This window comes from Neoarius graeffei, chromosome 5 (genome assembly GCF_027579695.1).
Source record: "Neoarius graeffei isolate fNeoGra1 chromosome 5, fNeoGra1.pri, whole genome shotgun sequence".
NCBI lineage: Eukaryota > Metazoa > Chordata > Actinopteri > Siluriformes > Ariidae > Neoarius > Neoarius graeffei.
The window spans coordinates 109,409,227-109,431,099 of NC_083573.1; the positions used below are offsets into that span (position 1 = coordinate 109,409,227).

Genomic DNA, 21,873 nt, shown 5'->3' on the forward strand with positions numbered 1-21,873 from the left:
AGAGTTCAGTTCAGCCTGCAGTCCCTGAGCTGGAGGGTCTGTGGTGCGACACGAGAACATTTACACCTGGGACATTAATCACTCTATCACTATTTCATTCATTCATTCATTCATTCATTCATTCATTCAAACATTTGTTTCTAAATGTGTGTGTGTCAGTGAGGAAATCCTGAACTCAGTGTATTGTGTTAAGAGGAGAGTGTTAAATATCTGTCTCTGTATTTATGAGTGTGTGTTGTACAGCTATGATACATATAGTCCATATTACAGCATGTGTTTTGTTTGTTCACAGACCACAAAAGAAGAAATCAAACATCAGCAGAAAGCAGCTGGAGTCCATATTCAAGGTGTGTGTGTACAGTTTTATCCACATACAGCAGCATTATGGGTAATCAGACGCAATTTCAGTTGTAACTGACTTTTCTTCTTTTCCTAAAATAAATCCTCTCTCACTGTGTAACATTATAATATTGGGATCTGTTCCTGTGTGTTTCTCACCAGGAGCTGGAACACAAAGTCATCAGTGTGATCCAGAAGGAGCTGAAGAGGTTTAAGAAGCTCCTGAGTCCAGATTCCCCAGCATGCTCTGAGAGGGAGGTGGAGGATGAGGAGGATCAGAGCAGTGTCAGAGAGGGAGTGCTGAAGATCACACTGCACTTCCTGAAGAACATGAACCACATGGATCTCGCTCACACACTGCGCTACAGTAAGAGCTCTGAGTCATGACTTTATTTTATCTGCTTCAGTTTGGTTCATATTTAAATACATCATATTAAATTTATCAAGCTGAATAAGTCAGTGAGATTAGAACTCTGAAATTAGTTTTATTTTACAATGTCTATATTTTCCATCTAAATTCTATACATTAATCAGGAATGCACATCAATATTTAATTTATATTGTTCTCAGTGATTTTGCATGAAAAGATGTTATTACTTTGTTTCTCAGAACACGTCTCTGTGTATCGGCAAAAGCTGAAATCCAACCTGAGAGAGAAGTTTAAAAGAGTTAATGAAGGAATCTCACAGCATGGAAGCTCAGCTCTTCTGAATGAGATCTACACAGAGCTCTACATCGCAGAGGGTTGGAGTGGAGACGTCAATAAAGAACATGAGGTGAGACAGATTGAGACGGCGTCCAGGAGACCAGCAACACAGGAGACACCCATCAAATGTAAGGATCTCTTTAAAGACACGTCCATCAGAAGTGTGCTGACTAAAGGAGTTGCTGGAATTGGAAAAACAGTCTCTGTGCAGAAGTTCATTCTGGACTGGACTGAAGGAGAAGCGAATCAGGACGTCACCTTCATGTTCCCACTTCCCTTTAGAGAGCTGAATCTGATGAAGGAGAGAAATCTCAGTCTGATGAATCTTCTTCATCACTTTTTCCCAGAAATGAAAGAATTACGATTCATAGACTGTGATATGAACAAAGTCCTGTTGATCTTTGATGGTCTGGATGAGTGTCGACTTCCTGTAAATTTCCAGAACAATGAGAGATTGTGTGATGTGACAGAGTCGGTCTCAGTGGATGTGCTGCTGACAAACCTCATCAAAGGGAATCTGCTTCCCTCTGCTCTCCTCTGGATAACCTCTCGACCAGCAGCAGCCAATCAGATCCCTCCTGAGTGTGTAGACCAGGTAACAGAGGTACGAGGGTTCAGTGATCCTCAGAAAGAGGAGTACTTCAGGAAGAGGATCAGTGATCAGAGCCTGGCCAATAAAATCATTACACACATGAAGTCTTCAAGAAGCCTCTACATCATGTGCCACATCCCAGTCTTCTGCTGGATCTCAGCCACTGTTCTCGAGAGAATGTTGGCTGAAGCAGAGAGTGGAGAGATCCCCAAGACTCTGACTCAAATGTTCACACACTTCCTGATCTTTCAGATCAAACACAAGGAGCAAAAGTACCATCAGAAATGTGAGCCTGATCCTCAGCAGACCAGAGCAAGTATCCTGGCACTGGGAAAACTGGCTTTCCAACAGCTGGAGAAAGGAAACCTGATCTTCTATGAGGAAGACCTGAGAGAGTGTGGCATTGATGTGAGAGAAGTGTCAGTGTACTCAGGAGTGTGTACCCAAATCTTCAGAGAGGAGTTTGGGCTTCACCTGGGGAAGGTGTTCAGCTTCATACATCTGAGTGTTCAGGAGTTTCTGGCTGCTTTATACGTCTTTCTCTGTTTTATTTTTAGAAAGAGAAATGTGCTCATGGATCAAAGGACTGGGCTTTTTAATTTCTTAATAAAGTCAAACATATCTGATTTCCTCAGGAGTGCAGTGGACAAGGCTTTACAGAGTGAGAATGGACACCTGGACCTGTTCCTCCGCTTCCTTCTGGGTCTCTCACTGGAGTCCAATCAGACTCTCTTACGAGACCTACTGCCCCAGACAGGAAGTAGTGCTCACAGCAAACAGGAAACAGTCGAGTACATCAAGGAGAAGATCAGGGAGAATCCATCTCCAGAGAAATCCATCAATCTGTTCCACTGTCTGAATGAACTGAATGATCATTCTCTAGTGCAGGAAGTACAATGTTACCTGAACAGAGGAGATTCCAGTCGTCTCAGTGGAGTCAGTCTCTCTCCTGCTCAGTGGTCAGCTCTGGTGTTTGTGTTACTGAACTCAGAACAGGAGCTGGATGAGTTTGATTTGAGTAAATATGACTCATCAGAGAAATGTTTTCTGAAGCTGCTGCCAGTGGTCAAAGCCTCCAGAAAAGCTGAGTGAGTGTTTTTATTTTTATTTATAAATGTATTACTGCATGGTTTGTTATTTTAATGTCACACTGAACTGCAGTGTTTAGATTAATGCTTGTTAATAGTGACTCTAATCTTCTTTAAACAAACCTCTGGTACTTTTACAGGAGATGGTTTCACTTTTTACACTAACAGGTTATTAAACCCACCTTCTGACACACGTGAACACACCACCTGTACTCAGGTCCACTCCAAACCCCCAGAAATCAGAGGTGTGTGTGTGAGCAGAGAATGATACACACCGTTTTACTGTCTGTTTGAAACTCAGCACACAACTTTGTGTTCAGTTCAAATAGTTACGTCATATTTTTCCCAAAATCTTGACCTCCAGCAGCAAAACAACCCCAATAAGAAGTGTCCATCAAACCCCACCCTGACAAACTCCTGACCAATCAGAGAACTCCCTCATGGACAAACAGTTTGGTGGTCTGGAAAATCAGTGCAGTGTGAAACTAACCAAACCAAATGACAGGAACACACTGTGCACTGAAAAAAAAAATGTCCTTTGGATTTACTTGATTTTAATGTGTACATCGGTCCCACGTGATCAGAATGTGTATGACTGACATAATTTCCTTCTTTTTCTCAATGAATTATTACTTGTGGGGCGGCACAGTGGTGTAGTGGTTAGCACTGTCGCATCACAGCAAGAAGATCCTGGGTTCGAGCCCCGGGGCCGGCGAGGGCCTTTCTGTGCGGAGTTTGCATGTTCTCCCCGTGTCCGCGTGGGTTTCCTCCGGGTGCTCCGGTTTCCCCCACAGTCCAAAGACATGCAGGTTAGGATAATTGGTGGCTCTAAATTGACCGTAGGTGTGAATGTGAGTGTGAATGGTTGTCTGTGTCTATGTGTCAGCCCTGTGATGACCTGGCGACTTGTCCAGGGTGAACCCCGCCTCTCACCCATAGTCAGCTGGGATAGGCTCCAGCTCGCCTGCGACCCTGTAGGACAGGATAAGCGGCTACAGATAATGGATGGATGGATGGAATTATTACTTGTTAAACCAAAATATTTCAGTCATGTTAGACTACAGTATTTCAAAGAATCAAGTTGATTTAACTTTTTTTTTAAGCTATTGCAGTGCCAGTTAATTGAGTAATGTTAAAGTGATTTCATCATGTTCAGGATACCAGATTTTTAAATGTAACTTTAATTTGATTTGTTAATGCTAATATTATTTAAAGGTATTATGTAACTTAAAAGCAATTTTATGATGTCCTTACAACTCAAGTTAGGTCTCTAAATTCAACTTGATTTGTTAAAGCCAGCCAAATTGTAGACATCAGTTTTGTATTTAAAGTTTGTGCAAATACAAAAATCAAATGTTTTAAAAAATATATTGCATTGACAAAAACCAAAGATTGAGGGTTCTGTATTAAACTTTGACTGTACTGATCCTTAAACTTTACAGTTCACACATTTTACCTGAACAGAAGGACTCAGTGCAGTTGCCATACAGTAAATTCAGCATAAAAACACACAGCAGATACAGTATAAACTTATCATAGTACATTAACAAATACTGTGAACTGTTAGTACAGCGCAGCAGTGCATCCTCAAGAGTGAATACAAAACAATCACAGTATTTTATTGACTGAAACCAAACATGCCACATACTGAATAAGGCAAATAAGCTCTAGTGCTTCATAAAAACACTTTACCATGAGGGTTTCACAGGGTTAACCCTGTGAACACCATTTTACACAGCTGACAACTCTCACAAATCAAAGTAGATTTACAAACAAAAAGTAATCAACCCTGCATAAACTCATCACTGAGAAATAAACACACACACACACACACACACACACACACACACACACACACACACACACACACACTGTCCTAAACATGTCATTACTAAATAAAGTCCTTATTTCCCCTCCTCCCCCCACAGTCATTGTCTGGAGCGCGGGGGCGAAGCTCGATGAAATCCACTGAAACAGCTGGCTAACAGCTGCTCTCCACCGGCTGCGACTTTAACGAAGCACCATCGTCAGAAGCAGGACCGGGAGCTGGGGCTCAGCGCAGAAATATGATTATTCACGTTAACCATGAACTGTAAATTAACTAGTGGGTGTTAGCTAACGTTTGCAAACATGCAATGCACATATATACACACACACCAGAAAAAGTTAACAGGCTGTTGTAATTGTTCCATAACATTACTGTTTGAAAACAGCACTCGAGTGGACTATCGCCCAACTTACTTGAACACAAACATATATAAACTTGAAGAACTTACTTTTTCAGTGATTGGGTTTCTCTCCACGGTGACTTGTTGCTGAAGAAAATGGAGACTTGTCTATAATTTTCGCGGGCTTGCGGGTCTTCTTGGCTTATTGGCGCATTCGCGCCACCTTCTGCTCCGGAGTGGTTAATGACACTTTCTGGCGACATTTGAACGTATTCCATTTCCGGTAGAGACTAAACTCGATCACACTGAGTTTGTTTTTTTAATTCAATAAATTTCAATCAACATGAAAGAAATTAGTACATTCAGCATTCTCTATAAACAACTGAAGTCTACTTGATTAATCCATGTTCACAAGCAGAATATAAATTAATTGTGTTGCATTTACTAACTTCATTTTTGTAAATTTAAAGACCCGATATTTCCCTTTTTCAGTGTGTGAGAGTAGTGTGTGTGTGTGTGTGTGTGAGAGAGAGAGAGAGAGTAGTGTGTGTGTGTGAGAGAGAGAGAGAGAGAGAGTAGTGTGTGTTTAGTTTGTAGAAACTTGAACAGAGGTCAGAGTGGAGTGTTTGTCGGCTGCTCGCTCTCACACGTGTGTGTTCTGTCCATGAGCTAATGGTGTGATAATAAATTGTAGCTGAGAGATTGTGGAGTGCAGAAAGACGTCGCTGCTCCTGTAAATGTGCTGATGTGGCGTCCTGTCCTCTGATTTCTGTGTGTGAGAGAAACACACTCACATTTCTGTTCCATGCTAAAGTTTAGCTGGATTATGGCTGTGTTTGTGTGTTTGAGATCAGTGTTCTGATATTTCATCATTTCTCTTCCAGTCTGCGTTGGTGTAATCTGACAGAGGAAAGCTGTAGAGTTCTGTCCTCAGTTCTCAGCTCAAACTCCTCCAGACTGAGAGAACTGAACCTGAGTAACAATTATAACCTGCAGGATTCAGGAGTGAAGCTGCTCTCTGCTGGACTGGAGAATCCACACTGTACACTGGAGACACTGAGGTACACACACACACACACACACACACACACACACACACACACAGAGAGAGTAAATATACTGTATCTAAAGATTGTGTGTGTTGTGTAGTAAAGCTGAGTGATTTATGCTGTAACTGTGAGATGTTTCTCTCTACAGGTTGTCTGAATGCAGGATTACAGGTGAAGGTTGTGCTGCTCTGGTTTCAGCTCTGAGGTCAAATCCCTCATCACACCTGAGAGAACTGTATCTGAATGACAATAATCCAGGAGAATCAGGAGTGAAGCTGCTCTCTGATCTACTGAAGGATCCACACTGTACACTGGAGACACTACAGTGAGTTACTGACTGTCTACACACACACACACACACACACACACACACACACACACACACACACACACACACACACACACACATGTTTCATGTTCCATCTTCTCCACAGTGAACTAATCCACTGTTTCGCAAAGTGTGCTCCATGAGCGACCCCCTGCTGCTCTGCGAGTTGATGTTGTAAAATATCACGTTTTATCAGTGTTTCTCAAATTGCCGATGTGACTCCAAAAGCAAAGTTCTGAGTCTCACAGATGAGTCGTTTTCTATATTGAATAAAGTCCTGTATAAATTCAAATAGTCGCCTATTATTTGAATTTGTCTGACATTAAGCAAGCCAACAGTTTTGTGACACTGCCTATAGCTCCGGCAGTTTAGGTTACACTTTCATAATCAACGCCACCTCTGAATGTGGAGGGAATGTGGAATGCGGAGAAACTACGAGTAACCAAGTTAGACTTGGCAGCAAACTGTCAAAAAGATAACGGATCGGTGGCTGAAGAGCGGGTCAGTCAAAAGAAAAGCGCAAGAAACGTCTGACACGAGCAAGGACAAAGTGCAAAGACATGATGATTCAGTGAGCACTGATATGGAGTCCCAGGATAGTTTGCTGCAGGAGCTCCCTCAGAGTAGTAGTGAAGCTCAGCATGACCATGGAAAATCGAGTGCTAAAGCGAAAGGAAAATCCCACAGCGACGACATCAAATTTGGATTTTTTTGGACTGGGAATGCGGAGGATCCGAAACCACATTGCGTTCTGTGCTATGAAACATTGGCCAACGAGGCAATGAAACCTGCTAAGCTCAAGCGGCACTTCGAAACTAAACACAAGGATTACGTCAACAAACCGACTGCATTTTCGAGAGAAAATATGAAGAGCTTCAGCATCACATGAGAAAGGGAGCCTCACAGTTTTTTGTGCCTGCAGAAAATGCGAAAGCTCCAGCAGCTTCATACAGGGTCTCCCTGCTGATCGCGAAAGCAGGCCAACCTCATTCAATAGGTGAGACTTTAGTTCAGCCAGCTGCAACGGTTATGGCTAACATAATGCTTGGGGGGAAAGCAAGTGATGAAATGAACAGGGTACCTCTGTCCAATGACACTGTCCAGAGGCGCATAACATGCATGGCTGAAAATGTCCAAGAACAGCTGGTGACACGTTTACGTCAAAGTCAGTTTTTCTCTCTGCAAATGGACGAATCCACTGATATTGAGAACGAGGCAAATCTCCTGTGGTTTGTAAGGTGTATATTAGTGATGTGGTACTCGACTTGAGACCGATTTCTGCTTTCTCTGACTCGTCTCGGACTTGTTCCTTCAAAGACTCAGTCTTGACTCGGTCTCGGACCACAGTGGGAGGAGAAGGACTCATAATTTCAGACCGAGTCCTCAAGACCAACGCATTTTTTTTCATATAAAAAAAACACACAACACTTAACAACGATAATAATAAAATGCAATGTTGATGGGCATTATTTGAAAATGACATCCCATGGTGCAATGCAAAGATTCTGCCGGTGAGTGTCAGTAGGTCAGTGTCAGTGACTTCACTTCAGTTGCTGCCTGGTGTGATCACAAAGCGGTGGAAAGATGAGCAAGGAGTCTGCCATCATCAAATTCGCCTTTCAGAACCATAAAATGTTTACCGGAAAAGATTTGAAGAAAAAGCACACTGCGTAGTGCAAATTCTGCAACACATCGTTAACTGAAACCTATGGCACAACTTCTAACTTCCATCGCCACATTAGAAGAAATCATCCTGACAGGTGAGTGCAGTAATGTATTTGTTGAGCTATGCTATGCTTGCTAACATATTCGTGCTTCACCTAACCTTGCCTGAGTAGAAAGTGTGTTTGACATAAAGCTGTTAGTTTTAGTTTTACATTATAATGGCATAGAATAGATGGTATTTTGAGTTGCTAAAAAAAAAAAAAAAGCCATGAGCCACCCACCACTGGTGTCTTTTTCTGCCGCCCAGAGCTATCATAGTTATCTACTTGACCAAATAGTCCAACTTGAGAGCAGAGATGTGAACTGTAAGTTGTCTCATTAACACATTAGTCAGTTCGGGGAAAGGCTTAAGCAGGAGAATACCATAAACAAATTTATCTTAAATGGTGTCAGGGACATTCTATTTTATCAGTGTGAAGTCTTGAATGTTTAACATCAAGTGCCCATTTAGCTACTCAATTAGTTCGTTTGTGAATGCTAACCATTAGCATCTATATGGATTTCTCCATAGACATTAGCTTTAAGCTAACCAATCGGTTTCTACAGTATTCATTTTTAATGTACAGTGTCTTGTAAATGCACTCAAGAAACAAATACCAAGATATAGTTTGTATGTCTGCTTTACAGTTTTACAGTGAGTCTTTAGTAAAGCTTTGAAGAGAATTTTGGTGTCCTGCTTTTCTTGGGAAACATGTTATCTATCTGCCGAGCTTGTAGCCGCACACGCAAGAGCAGGGGCAGAATACATTTAGTTGTTCGTCTGAGCTCCACACTTGGTAGTTGTCTTGATTAGGGCACTCAGAGTTGTGCCAAGTTGAATATTACTTGAATTATATATTAGGCTACATAGAGAGGTTATTTTAGTGCTTGTGCGTAAGACAACAAGAGAGACTCTGCTTCCTCTAATGTCCCCATACAGTTTGTTGATAAAAATTAGTCAACATCTACAACATCTGCATTTTGTTTAATTGTTAATCTACATTAATATTGTTACATAAAGCCTTTGTTACAACATTCAGCAGTGTGTAGACATAGGCTAATAATTTCGGGTAGGTAGCCTAACGTGATTTCCATCATTAAGATTGCTCTGCAGTGAAAGGAGTAGTGGGCTGGCTAGGTGGCTGAACTTTTTACTATGTGAAATTTAAGATTTTGCTGTAGAGGTTACAATGCTCTTCACTTTTGGGCCAAACACCAAGACTGTCTTCCTCAAATCCACATGCTGGCCATGAAACTGCCGGCGTCTTCAGTGCCCGTTGCACTCGTTTTTAGCCGAGGTGGATTCATTATGAGACCACATCGGTCCCATCTCAGGCACAATTTGCTCTCATCTCTAGTTGTAACTTGTAACTGCATGCTGTTCATGTGTTAAGAATTGTGTGTTTAAAAAACATACATGTTCATGTTCTGGGGACTTGGGAGGGGTTAATAACACATACATAGAACATAGTTGTTAACAGCAGTGTGACGTAGTGTGATTTACACTATGTGTGTGTATTTGGGTGTGTGTGTTTGTGGAAGGGGAGGGGGGTGTAAAAGAGTCAGTATCTTAGTCCAGGGGTTCCCAAACTTTTCCATGCCAAGGCCCCCCAAACAGCATTAGCTTCTGGCCGGGGACCCCCTTTGCAAACCCACAGACAATGCTACAAAATATGTAAAGAAACATCAACTTTTAGAATGTTTTCTCTTACTTTTATTCAATATTCAATAATTGTTACATTTGTTTAGCATAAGAATATTATTAAGTAACATGTTTTCAACAGGGCGGCATGGTGGTGTAGTGGTTAGCACTGTCGCCTCACATCAAGAAGGTCCGGGTTCGAGCTCCGTGGCCGGCGAGGGCCTTTCTGTGTGGAGTTTGCATGTTCTCCCCGTGTCCGCGTGGGTTTCCTCCGGGTGCTCCGGTTTCCCCCACAGTCCAAAGACATGCAGGTTAGGTTAACTGGTGACTCCAAATTGACCGTAGGTGTGAATGTGAGTGTGAATGGTTGTCTGTGTCTATGTGTCAGCCCTGTGATGACCTGGCGACTTGTCCAGGGTGTACCCCGCCTTTCGCCCGTAGTCAGCTGGGATAGGCTCCAGCTTGCCTGCGACCCTGTAGAACAGGATGAAGCGGCTAGAGATAATGAGATGAGATGTCTCTCATCTCATCTCATTATCTCTAGCCGCTTTATCCTTCTACAGGGTCGCAGGCAAGCTGGAGCCTATCCCAGCTGACTACGGGCGAAAGGCGGGGTACACCCTGGACAAGTCGCCAGGTCATCACAGGGCTGACACATAGACACAGACAACCATTCACACTCACATTCACACCTACGGTCAATTTGGAGTCACCAGTTAACCTAACCTGCATGTCTTTGGACTGTGGGGGAAACCGGAGCACCCGGAGGAAACCCACGCGGACACGGGGAGAACATGCAAACTCCACACAGAAAGGCCCTCGCCAGCCCCGGGGCTCGAACCCAGGACCTTCTTGCTGTGAGGCGACAGTGCTAACCACTACACCACCGTGCCGCCCTGAGATGAGATGTTTTCAACAGAAATATTTTCGCACTGAACAATAAATTTTTCAACAAACTGTTGATAAGAACAGCACAAAAGAAATCAAACCACTGTCAATTGTGTGTGTGTGTGTGTGTGTGTGTGTGTCTGGGAGTGACAGATGGTTTACACTAGTGGGAGGGATGGGCTTGGTGGCTTCTACATAGTTTGTCAACCCTGGGCTTAATCTCCGTCAGTGCCATACGCATGCCATTGTCCACATGTAGACGTGCTCTATGTTTGGTTTTCAGTACCTTTAACCTCCTAGGGCCTAGCGGTCACATACGTGGACAGCACTTTTTAGAAATTCAGAACAAGAATCCACATATGTGGACATACTTTTTCTCAAAAAGTACATCTTATCAAAGATGATGCTTAGTTTTTATTCTAATCAGGTTTTAATAAGCCCAAATAGCAAAAAGAAATAAAAAAATGCATGTAAAAAAAAAAAACAGCTTGGGTCTTAGGAGGTTAAATTTGAAAAGCCAGACTCACACAAGTAGGTTGTTGCAAAAGGGAGAAGGCATTTCAATGCCCTGTCAGCCAAGCTGGGATAGTCCTTTCTTACATGTAGCCAGTAGTTAGACAGGGGAAGAGCCTCAAAGCCCATTTTTAAATCCCCTGAGTTTGTCATCTCAATCAGCTCCTCCTGTGACTTTAAGTCCAGACTAGAACCGACACTGGGGGCAAAGGGGTTCCTAACCCAGTTTAAATGTGTGTTTTCGAGGTCAGGGAAATAGTCTTTGAAATATCCTTGGAGGTGCTCCAGGTGGGACTGGATCAATGGAGAGACAGAGCCCAAATCATCACATGACAGCAGCTCCTGGTGAAGTAGTGGGAACATTTCTTTAACTCCCTCCTGGAGCTTGTTTGACCACAGCATGATCTTTTTGGAAAAAGCACACACTTTGTCTTGCACCTGGAGTATGTACGTGCCATGTCCTTGCATGCTTTGATTCAGTACATTTAGATGCTGGAAAATGTCTGACATGTATGCAAGTTTGCGGATCCAGGTTGCATCGGTGAACCAATCTGCCAGCTGATGCTTTTCAGATGAGAGGACCTCTGCAACCTCCCTCCGCAGCTCATAGACACAGTTCAAAACTGCGCCCTGTGACAGCCAGCGCACGTTCAAGTGAAACAGCAGCCCCTCAAAATGAGCGCCCATCTCATTACAAAGCAGGGTAAACAGTCTGTGTTTCATGGGACGGGCTTTAATGAAATTCACTACTTGTATAACCTCCTGTAGTACCTGAGTCAACTCGTTATCCATCCTTTTTGAGACCAGTGCCTCGCGATGGAGCATGCAGTGTGTGGCCACTACATGCGGGGCCTTCTGCTTAATGAGCGCGGTCACTCCACTGATCTTCCCGGTCATTGCCACTGCTCCGTCTGAACCCACCCCCACACAACGGGTCCAGTCCAATCCGTTAGACTCGATGTAATCGTCCAAAACTTGAAAAATGTCTTTCCCAGTAGTTCTTCTTTCAAGTGCTTTACAAAATAGTATTTCATCCACAAATCTTTCCTGTGAAATAGTAAATCTGATGTACACAAGCAGTTGGGCCTCATTGGATAAATCTGTGCTCTCATCCAGCTGAAGTGTGAAGTATTCGCTGGCTCTCACCTGCTCCAACAGCTGAGCAGATACGTCTTGAGCCATGTCACCAATCCGTCGGCTCACGGTGTTATCAGAGAGTGGGACAGCATCGATTTTTTTGGCAGCATCCTCACCAAGTAATTCTTGGACAATGTCTTTGGTGGCTGGTAAAATCAAATCTTCTCCAATTGACTGAGGTTTTTTAGCACGAGCAATGTGGTACGAGGCTAAAAATGATGCCTTCAGGGCCCGCTCGGGGACAGTAGCTTGCTGGGTGAATGCAGCAGATTGCCTGACCAAATGCTCTTCTTTGCGTCTGAAGAAATCTATTGTTTTTCAGCATCTGTCGGATGTTTTTATACCAAGTGACGCTGAAGTTTCGAAGGTTTTAAGCACTCGTTTGACAGGGTCTCCAGACAGAGGACGCATTTCGGGCAATCATGGCCATTTTTCTGTATGGCTGTAAAGCCATACTTAATGTATGCTGCTTCATATTTTCGGATTTTAGTTGGCCAGGACTTCTTAGTTTTTTTTGCAGCAGTGTCCTCCACAGCAGGGCTGTTGGTTTGTTCCTTCGGTCTCTTCTTCAAAAACCTGTCCATTTTGCGCTAGCAATACGCTAGCTTGAGGAGCAAAGCAGCTTGATAAATGGCGCAAACCGCAACGTCACAGGCAGTCGGAGAGATGAGCATGGCAAACAACGTTTTGATATGATGTATTATTATTAATAATTATATTTTATAATAATGATTAAAAAACTAATTACAATATATTTAATAATAATTATTTTTAAAAAAAATTTTCACAATTTTTTTGTTATCGTCCCTCCAACGTTCTGAGGCCCCCCTAGCACCCCCTGGCGGCCCCCCAGGGGGCCGTGGCCCCCACTTTGAAAACCACTGTCTTAGTCATTAACTGCATTACACTGTGCAATTGTGTTTATGTAATGCTTGTGTGTGTTATGGGGGAATAAAGTTTTAAAAGAAACTGAATTCTAGTGTATTAGAATAGAATGCCTTTATTGTCACTATACACATGTACAGTGAGATTAAAGCATCTCCAATAACAGTGCAAAACAGCATGTAGAGTGAGAGAGAGAGAGAAAGAGAGAGAGAGGAAGAGGGGAGAAAAAAAAGGGGGGGGAGTGTGTCAGGGGGTAAGGTGCACAGTCCTGAGGTGTATGTGTTGTGTTACACATTATGGAGTGAGGTATTGCTCATTGCACATATAAATTATTGCACAGAGAGTCACATTATAAATTATTGCACGAGAGATTCACATTATAAAATAAAATAAAATATTACACATTTATGAAGTATTGCAAGGTAAGGTAGGTGCACAGACTTGAGGTGTATGTAAGGTGCACAGTCCTGAGGTGCATGTGCTGTATGTAAGGTGCACAGTCCTGAGGTGAGGTGAATGTGTTGTGTTTCACATTATGGAGTGAGGTATTGCAAATTATAAAAGTACTGCACATTATAAATTATTGCACGAAGAGAGTCACATAGTAAAATAAATAGACTATAAAGTCAGAGCATATCCAAGTTCAGGGCGGTTATGGCTTTTGGAAAGAAGCTGTTTTTGAATCAGTTTGTCTTTGTCCTGATGCACCTGTAGCGCCTCCCTGAGGGCAACAGGTCGAACAGATCAAAGCCAGGGTGGGAGCGGTCCTTGATAATGTTTTAGCTCTGCTAAGGCAGCGGGAGGTGTAAATGTCCATCAGGGAGGGGAGTGGGCAGCCAATGATCTTCTGTGCTGCCTTAACTACCCTCTGGAGCCTCTCCCTGTCTACAGCAGTGCAGCTGCTGTACCATACTGTAATACAGTACGTCAGCAGGCTCTCGATGGATGAGTGGTAGAAGGTCAGCAGCAGGTTGGAGTTTAGGTTGTACTTTCTGAGGACTCTCAGGAAGTGTAGCCGCTGCTGAGCCTTCTTAATAACTGCTGTGATGTTTACTGACCAGGAAATGTCGGCGGAGATGAGGACGCCGAGAAACTGAAAGGTGTGGACCCTCTCCACATACACATTGTTGATGTAGAGGGGGGCTAGGTTGGTGCTGTGCTTCCTGAAGTCAACAACGAGCTCTTTGGTTTTCTTGGTGTTCAGAGCGAGGTTATTTTCTGAACACCAGGCTGCCAACTTCAGGACCTCCTCTCTGTAGGCTGCCTCGTCTCCCTTTGAGATGAGTCCGACCACTGTGGTGTCGTCAGCAAACTTGATGACGAGGTTATTGTTGTGGGTTGAACTACAGTCGTGGGTGTAGAGGCAGTACAGGAAGGGGCTCAGCACACAGCCCTGTGGAGAGCCGGTGCTCAACATGTGGGTGGAGGAGAAGTGGGGGCCAAATCTCACAGTCTGGGGCTGGTTAATAAGAAAGTCCTTTAACCAGGCACATGTGAGAGGGGGGAGGCCAAGAGTGTCCAGTTTTTTAATAAGGATGTCTGGGATTATTGCATTAAAAGCTGAACTGTAATCCACAAAGAGTATGTGGATGTAGCTCTGCTGCTGCTCCAGGTGATTTAGCGCAGAGTGGAGAGCTACGGTGATGGCATCCTCTGTGGATCTGTTTGTGCGATATGCAAACTGGTAGGGGTCGAAGTCTGGGGGGAGGTGGTCCTTGATGTGCTGAAGAACTAGTCTCTCGAAGCACTTCATGATTACCGGGGTGAGGGCCACAGGATTCATTCAGGCTGGTGACGGGAGACTTCTTCGGCACTGGGATTATTGTTGCAGATTTTAGGCAGGGCGGGATGACTGCCTGAGCCAGGGAGAGGTTAAAGATCCTGGTGAAGGTAGGGGCGAGCTGGTGGGCGCACGCTCTGAGCACCTTACCAGATACACCATCTGGGCCGGCAACTTTCTTGGGGTTCACTGCCAGGAGCACCCGTCTGACATCATGCTCCTGTACAGTGAAAGGAGTGGTGTGGGAACTGTGTGGTGGTGGGGGCAGGGCAGGAGCAGATGAGTGCTGCTGAGATGTTTCAAAGTGAGCAAAGAAGCGATTTAGCTCCTCTGCTAGCGGCACACTCCAGTCTCCTGTTGGCGCATCACAGTCTCTGAAGTTTGTGATGTCCTGAATGCCCTGCCACACCTCCCGTGTGTTCTTGCTGGACAGCTGGGATTCTATGTGTACCCTGTGGTCCACCTTGGCTTTAATTATTCCTCTTTTCAGATCAGCTCGAGCAGCTCTGTACAGAGCTCTATCACCTGACCTGAAGGCAGCATCGTGAGCCCTGAGGAGTGAGCAGACCTGGCTGGTCATCCAGGGTTTATGGTTTGGGAAGACCCGGATGTTTTTATCCACTGTCATATTCCCGATGCAGAACTTGATATAGTCCAGCACCGTTCCTGTGAATGTCTCCAGCTCCTGGTGTTCAAATAAGTCCCAATCTGTGTTTAATGCAGTCCTGTAGTTTGGAGACTGCATTGTCAGGCCAGGTTGTGATAGTCCTTGTGGTGGGCCTGGCTCTGCATCTGAGGGGGGTGTAGGCTGGGGAGAGCAGGAGAGAAAGATGGTCTGACTGGCCAAGGTGGGGGAGGGGGATGGCTCTGTACACATGCTTGATGTTGGAGTAAACATGATCCAGAGTTTTCTCCCCTCTAGTAGAACACTTAACATGTTGGTAAAACTTCGGCAGAACAGTCTTCAAGTTGGCCTTATAATCTTCTGTCTTTTTACAACATGGCCAACCCCCTTGACGTTTAAATAAATAATCTTAATGTCACTCATGGTTGTTATATGAAAATAAGATACACCAAGAATGCACAGGCCAAATAAGGTCCGGGGTCGTGAGCAATGACAAGATGCAATTATTCGTCAAGGAATAATGGTGGTGAGGAGGTAGTCTTACATTTCAGAGCACTGCAAACAAAAACTCTGCCTCTGAACGATGGGCATTGAACACTGAAATAAGCCTCAACAGGCCTAAGAAAAAAACAAAAAACACAACCAAGTTTGTGTGACAGATACAAGTAGTAGTATGACACTGAAAGCACAGGAAACATCGAAGAAGAGCTACAGCCTCAATCTCTTCAAGAAACTCCCGCCCCCACGACCCAGATAGATTCACATCCCTTCAGAGCCCGAAAATAACAATTAAAGAAGGAAAATGTCATGTTATACAGAGTAAGCTTAATTCAATTTTTAACCTTTTGAGTTAACATCACAGCCTTTACAACCCTGACTTAACATAAAAGTACAGTGTGGCTATATTAGCCAGACATTTTTTCTAACTTAATATGCACAACTGAATTTAGACAGAGGTACAGCAGTTCAAACTGAAATTACCGAGTGACATCTCGTCACAAAATATACTGTGTATTTACCCAATGGGAATCGTTGCACAGATCACGGCAGTCTATCCACAAGTGCCTGCGCAGCTCGGGGGGACTGGAAAGCATGTTTCTCTTCTTTATACATGAAGGTTAGGACGGCGGAGTGTTACGAGAGAGGTTATCAAAAAACCCAACACTGAATTCGGTTATAGAAAAGTTTTAACATTAATCAGAAGTGAAACATGTTCAAACAAAACCCCAACACGTTACACACATAAAACCCTAGGCCTAGGTCACAAAACAAAAGGTTCCCTTTTCAAACCCCATCAAAATACAGACATATTAGTAGCATAAAATATAAAGGACACAGAATTTGTTATCTCACGGTCCCTTTGTGCCTCGCGTTAGGCAAGCGCCGGTCAGCAGGTCCCATTGCCCTGACCGTCGAACTGTTCACAGTCTTTAAATGTCCTCCGAAGTAGCAGTGGTGTTTCCAGGGGCATCCGTGAAGGGAAAAGTCCGAAAAGCATAATCCAACGCGATGGAAAAATACCCAAAAAAGAAAAGAGTCTCTGAAGCGAGGGCACCGAGAGCTGTCCAGCTGTGTCAAGCGCATCCGAGAGTGTGCTGCCGCAACGTCTCGGCCTGAAGTTGTTCCCGTGAACTTTTAATTGACCTCAGCCAGGCACTGCGTGGCACCTGCAGCTCGCTGGAATGTCTCCCTCTTGAACTTTATCCAAGAGCAAAATCGAGTGGGGTGTAACATAATGATTATCAGAAATGTCCATCTTGCACAAGTGATCATAGAATAACAGAAAATCACCCCAATAAAATATAGAAATGCTCTTAACATCCAAACACAGGATATTTACATATTGCAATGGAAATAAATAACTGAATAAATAATAAAAATGAAAAAAAAAAAACACTTGTACATCACACCTTCCCCCTTAAAGGGAAAATTTTGATTTTAAATATCAAAATTTTCAGTCAAATTCTCTTCTTTATCCCATTTTTACACTTTTCACCAGCAGGATAGACAATCAGCAATAACATTGTCTTTACCTTTTATGTGTTTGATTACAGTGTCATACTCTTGAAGAATTAAACTCCAGTTTAACAACCTTCTATTCTTGTTTTTCATTTTACCCAAGAACACGAAGGGATTATGATCCATATAGATAATCAAAGGTTTCTGACTGGTACAAATGTATACATCAAAGTGTTGAACTGCCAGAATAAGGGCTAAGAGCTCCTTTTCAATCATTGAATAGTTCCTTTGATGCTGGTTTAACTTTTTCGAAAAGTAAGCTATAGCATGCTCAACACTGTCACTCTCATTGTTTTGTAATAACACGGCACCTACTGCATCATCACTAGCGTCCATGGCTAGGGCAAATGGCTTGCCAAAATCAGGGGAACTGAGAACAGGGTAATGGCATAACAAGAATTTCAGTTCGTCAAGTGCCTTCTGGCAGGTGTCAGTCCACAGAAACTTCCCACTTAAGCAAATTTGTTAGAGGCAGGGCTACATCGGCAAAGTTCTTGCAGAACTTACGGTAGTATCCTACCATGCCTAAAAATCGTCTCAAGGCTCTCTTAGTGCCAGGAACTGGATAGGACACTATAGTCTGGATCTTAGCATCAACAGGGGCCACCTTGCCTTGGCCAATAACATGCTCCAGATAAGTAACACTGGCACAGCCAAATTCACTTTTCACCAGATTAACTGTAAGATTGGCTTCTGACAGTCTCTGAAACAGTTTTTCAACATCAGTGATATGACCTTCCCATGTGTCACTGCCAGTAACTACGTCATCAGTGTAAGCACTAGTGTTGGGTAAGCCCTTCACCACAGAATGGATCATTCTTTGAAATGTGGCAGGGGAATTCTTCATTCCGAAAGGGAGCACATTGTATTCATACAACCTCGACGGTGTAACAAACGCAGAGATTTCTCGACCTCTGTCCGTTAGTGGAACACACCAATATCCTTTCAACAGGTTAACTTTGGTGAGAAACTTTGCTTGTCCAACTTTGTCAATGCAATCGTCCACTCTTGGGATTGGAAAAGCATCTGTTTTACTGACAGCATTTACTTTTCTGTAGTCGGTACAAAATCGTGTACTACCATCGGGCTTGGACACTAGTACGCACGGTGAGCTCCAGTCAGAGTGAGACGGCTGAATGATGTTGTGCTCCAGCATGTACCGCACTTCATTCTCGGCAAGTTTGCATTTCTCTGGACTCATTCGATATGGGTGTTGCTTGATGGGCAGCGCTTCACCCACATCGACGTCATGAACGGCTACATGAGTTCTCTTAGGAACATCTGGAAACAGATCCCGATACTTGAGTATCAAGGCAGTCATTTGGTCTTGTTGAGCAGGTTCTAAGTGAGATAAGTTTGAGTCCAGGCTCTGCAGTATGTCAGAATTAGACAGTTTACAAGGAATGATGTCAGGCTTGACTGAGGGTTCTTCATCCAGCGACTCCTCATCCTCTACAGAGCTCTCACCACACTGCTGATTGACCATTGACACAACCTCCATGAGCCTATCATGGTAAGGCTTCAACATGTTGATATGGCATAGCTGCCTAGCCTTTCGCCTGTCTGGAGTGGACACAAGGTAATTGAGGTCATTGACCTTTGAATGGATTACATAGGGGCCATGAAACCGAGCTTGCAAGGGATTGGACTGCATTGGGAACAACACAAGCACTTTGTCCCCAGGATGGAATGTCCTAGCTCTGGCTTTTCGATCATACCAAGTTTTCATCTTTCCTTGGGTAGACTCAAGCTTTTCTTGAGCCAATGCACAGGCCCTGTGAAGTCTCTCCTTGAAGTTCAAGACATAATCCAACAGATTCACATGGGTGTCTTTGTATGTCCACTGCTCACACAATAGGGCTAACGGTCCTCTCACCTGATGCCCAAACACCAATTCAAATGAGCTAAATCCAAGGGACTCCTGGACTGACTCCCTAGCAGCAAAAAGCAACAAATGAACTCCTTCGTCCCAGTCCTTCTCATTCTCAAAGCAGTAGGCTCTGATCATTGTTTTCAGAGTAGCATGAAATCTTTCTAGAGATCCCTGACTCTCAGGGTGATAGGCACTTGAAGTGATCTCCTTGATCCCCAGCTCGTAGACAAATTGCTGGAAGAGTCCAGAGGTAAAATTGCTACCTTGATCTGATTGGATCTCTTTCAGCAGACCAAACAAAGTGAAGAATTTAATCAAGGCCTTCAAAACAGTAGCTGCTTTGATATTTCGAAGTGGAATTGCTTCAGGGAACCTTGTAGCGGCACACATAATAGTCAACATGTACTCGTTTCCAGACCGAGTTCTCGGCAAAGGTCCCACGCAATCCACGATCACTCTGGAGAATGGTTCACCAAAGGCTGGGATGGGTTTTAGAGGAGCCACAGGAGGATCCAACTGGTGTTTGCCAACCATCTGATAACTGTGACACGTCCTGCAAAAGTTAGCCACATCCTTATGTAATCCTGGCCAGAAAAACTGCTTCATAATCTTGCTAACAGTTTTGTTAACACCAATATGACCACCTAGTGGTAAGCAATGGGCCATAGTGAGGATGTCATTCCTGTAGGCTTTAGGAACAACAACTTGATAGATGACTGCCCAGTCCTCACTTGCAGGAATATCGGGGGGGGCTCCATTTTCTCATCAACACCCTGTCTTTCAGGTAATAACCAACTGGCACCTTTCCAATTTCGTCCTCAGAGAGAGCTTTTCCTCTCAACTCAGCAATTTCTACATCATTGCTTTGCTCCGTAATTAGCTGTTTTCTTAACAAAGACAGCTCATCAGACACCTGAGGATCTTCACTAGCTTCCACTGGTGAACTACTATAATCCTGTTCAAACAGTGTTTCAAGAAAAGTGTCTGACACCTCGTCAGGACAGTCACTCTCCCTAGAATCGTGGTCTACTTTGAGACCAGACTCATCAGTGTCCTGATGTAGCACAGTGCTAGATTGCACATGGTCCTCCTCTTCCTTAGCCTTTCTGGCCATAGCTCGAGTAACTGCACACGAGGGAAACACATCAGAATCCACATTAGACTCTTCTATAATACTTGGCTGAGAAGTCAAATGCATAGAGGGGACAACTTTACCACCGGCCAAGTCGTTGCCAAGCAACAAAGAAATACCTTTACTAGGCAGGCTGGACATGAGGCCCGCCTTAACTTGTCCTGTAACCAAGTCTGACTTCAAGAACACGGAGTGCAGAGGTACGGTCACGATCCTACCCTCAATACCCTGAACCAGAGTGAAGTCACCCATAGCGGTGTCATCACATTCACAGGAGGACAAGGCCTCTTTCAACAAAAGTGACTGGGAAGCCCCAGTATCACGAATAATTCGAATGGGCTGAGGAGCAAAATTTTCATTTAAAGAAACAAATCCCTCTGACACGAAAGGCAGGAAATCTTTCCTGAGAAGATGAGACGACTCAACTTTTTTAGTCTCAAGAGGACAAGATGGCTCCATTGAACCAAAGTCAAGAGGCATTTCCCTCAAAGACGCCACTAAAGCATTGCCACTAGCAGACGCCTCGCTTTCCTTTTTCTTCTTAAGGTGTAGGCACTCAGACAAGACATGACCTGGTTTCTTGCAATAGTAGCAAGTAGGAGTTGAAAACGCTTCCTTTTTAGCATCTTCACTCTTCGTTTTGTTCTCAGTCGTTTTGACTTTCACATCTGTGGTATGTGCAATGACAGGTTTGCCACCAGTCTTCTTGACAGCAAACTGCCGGTCCTGGACCCCGAACTTGGACTTATGCGTCAATGAATACTCATCAGCTAGCTTCGCTGCTTCATGGAGTGTCTTGGCATCTTTTTCATCGAGATATGACTTAATGTCATCCTTAACACACCGTTTAAATTCTTCCACTAGCATCAAGTCCTTTAACAGTTTGAAGTCATCACCAACAGACCGAGACATGCACCAGCGTTCAAAGTACACCTCCTTATCATGTGCAAATTCAACATGAGTTTGATTTTCATTTCTTCTTAGGCCTCTGAATTTCTGCCTGTATGCCTCTGGCACTAATTCATAGGCAGTCAATATGGCTTTCTTAACCACATCATATTTTGTTGCATCATTAACAGACAAAGCTGAATATGCTTGCTGTGCCTTCCCTCTTAAGACACTCTGCAGCATCAAAGGCCAATAATCTTTGGGCCATTTTAAACTCTCGGACACCTTCTCAAAATGTTGAAAGTATTTATCTACTTCCAGCTCATCAAATGGTGGAACCAATCTCACTTCTCTGCTTGCAACAAAATCACTTGCATTTTCTTTATATTTTCCTAACTTTGCCAACTCTATTTGCTTTGCTATTTTTTCTCTTTCCACATCTAATTTTTCTCTTTCCATCTGCAGTCGGTCTCTTTCCATTCTTTCCTGTCCTTCTCTCTCTTTGTCCTGTCTTTCA

The 21,873-nt window shown here is 43.7% G+C and overlaps 1 protein-coding gene across 2 annotated transcripts in view; it reads left to right on the forward strand.

The window, feature by feature from the left end:
- Positions 1-613: 613 nt before the first annotated feature.
- The window catches only part of LOC132887234 (NACHT, LRR and PYD domains-containing protein 12-like), a 77,797-nt gene continuing 56,537 nt past the window's right edge, over positions 614-21,873 (forward strand). Inside the window, exons 1-4 of one of the 2 annotated variants that reach the window (XM_060922744.1) lie at positions 614-706; positions 949-2,725; positions 5,778-5,954; positions 6,091-6,267. In XM_060922744.1, coding sequence (XP_060778727.1) covers positions 670-706; positions 949-2,725; positions 5,778-5,954; positions 6,091-6,267 — 2,168 coding nt within the window. In that variant the 5' untranslated portion in view covers positions 614-669. The remainder of the gene's footprint in view (positions 707-948; positions 2,726-5,777; positions 5,955-6,090; positions 6,268-21,873) is intronic. The other variant, XM_060922743.1, reaches the window with a different exon arrangement.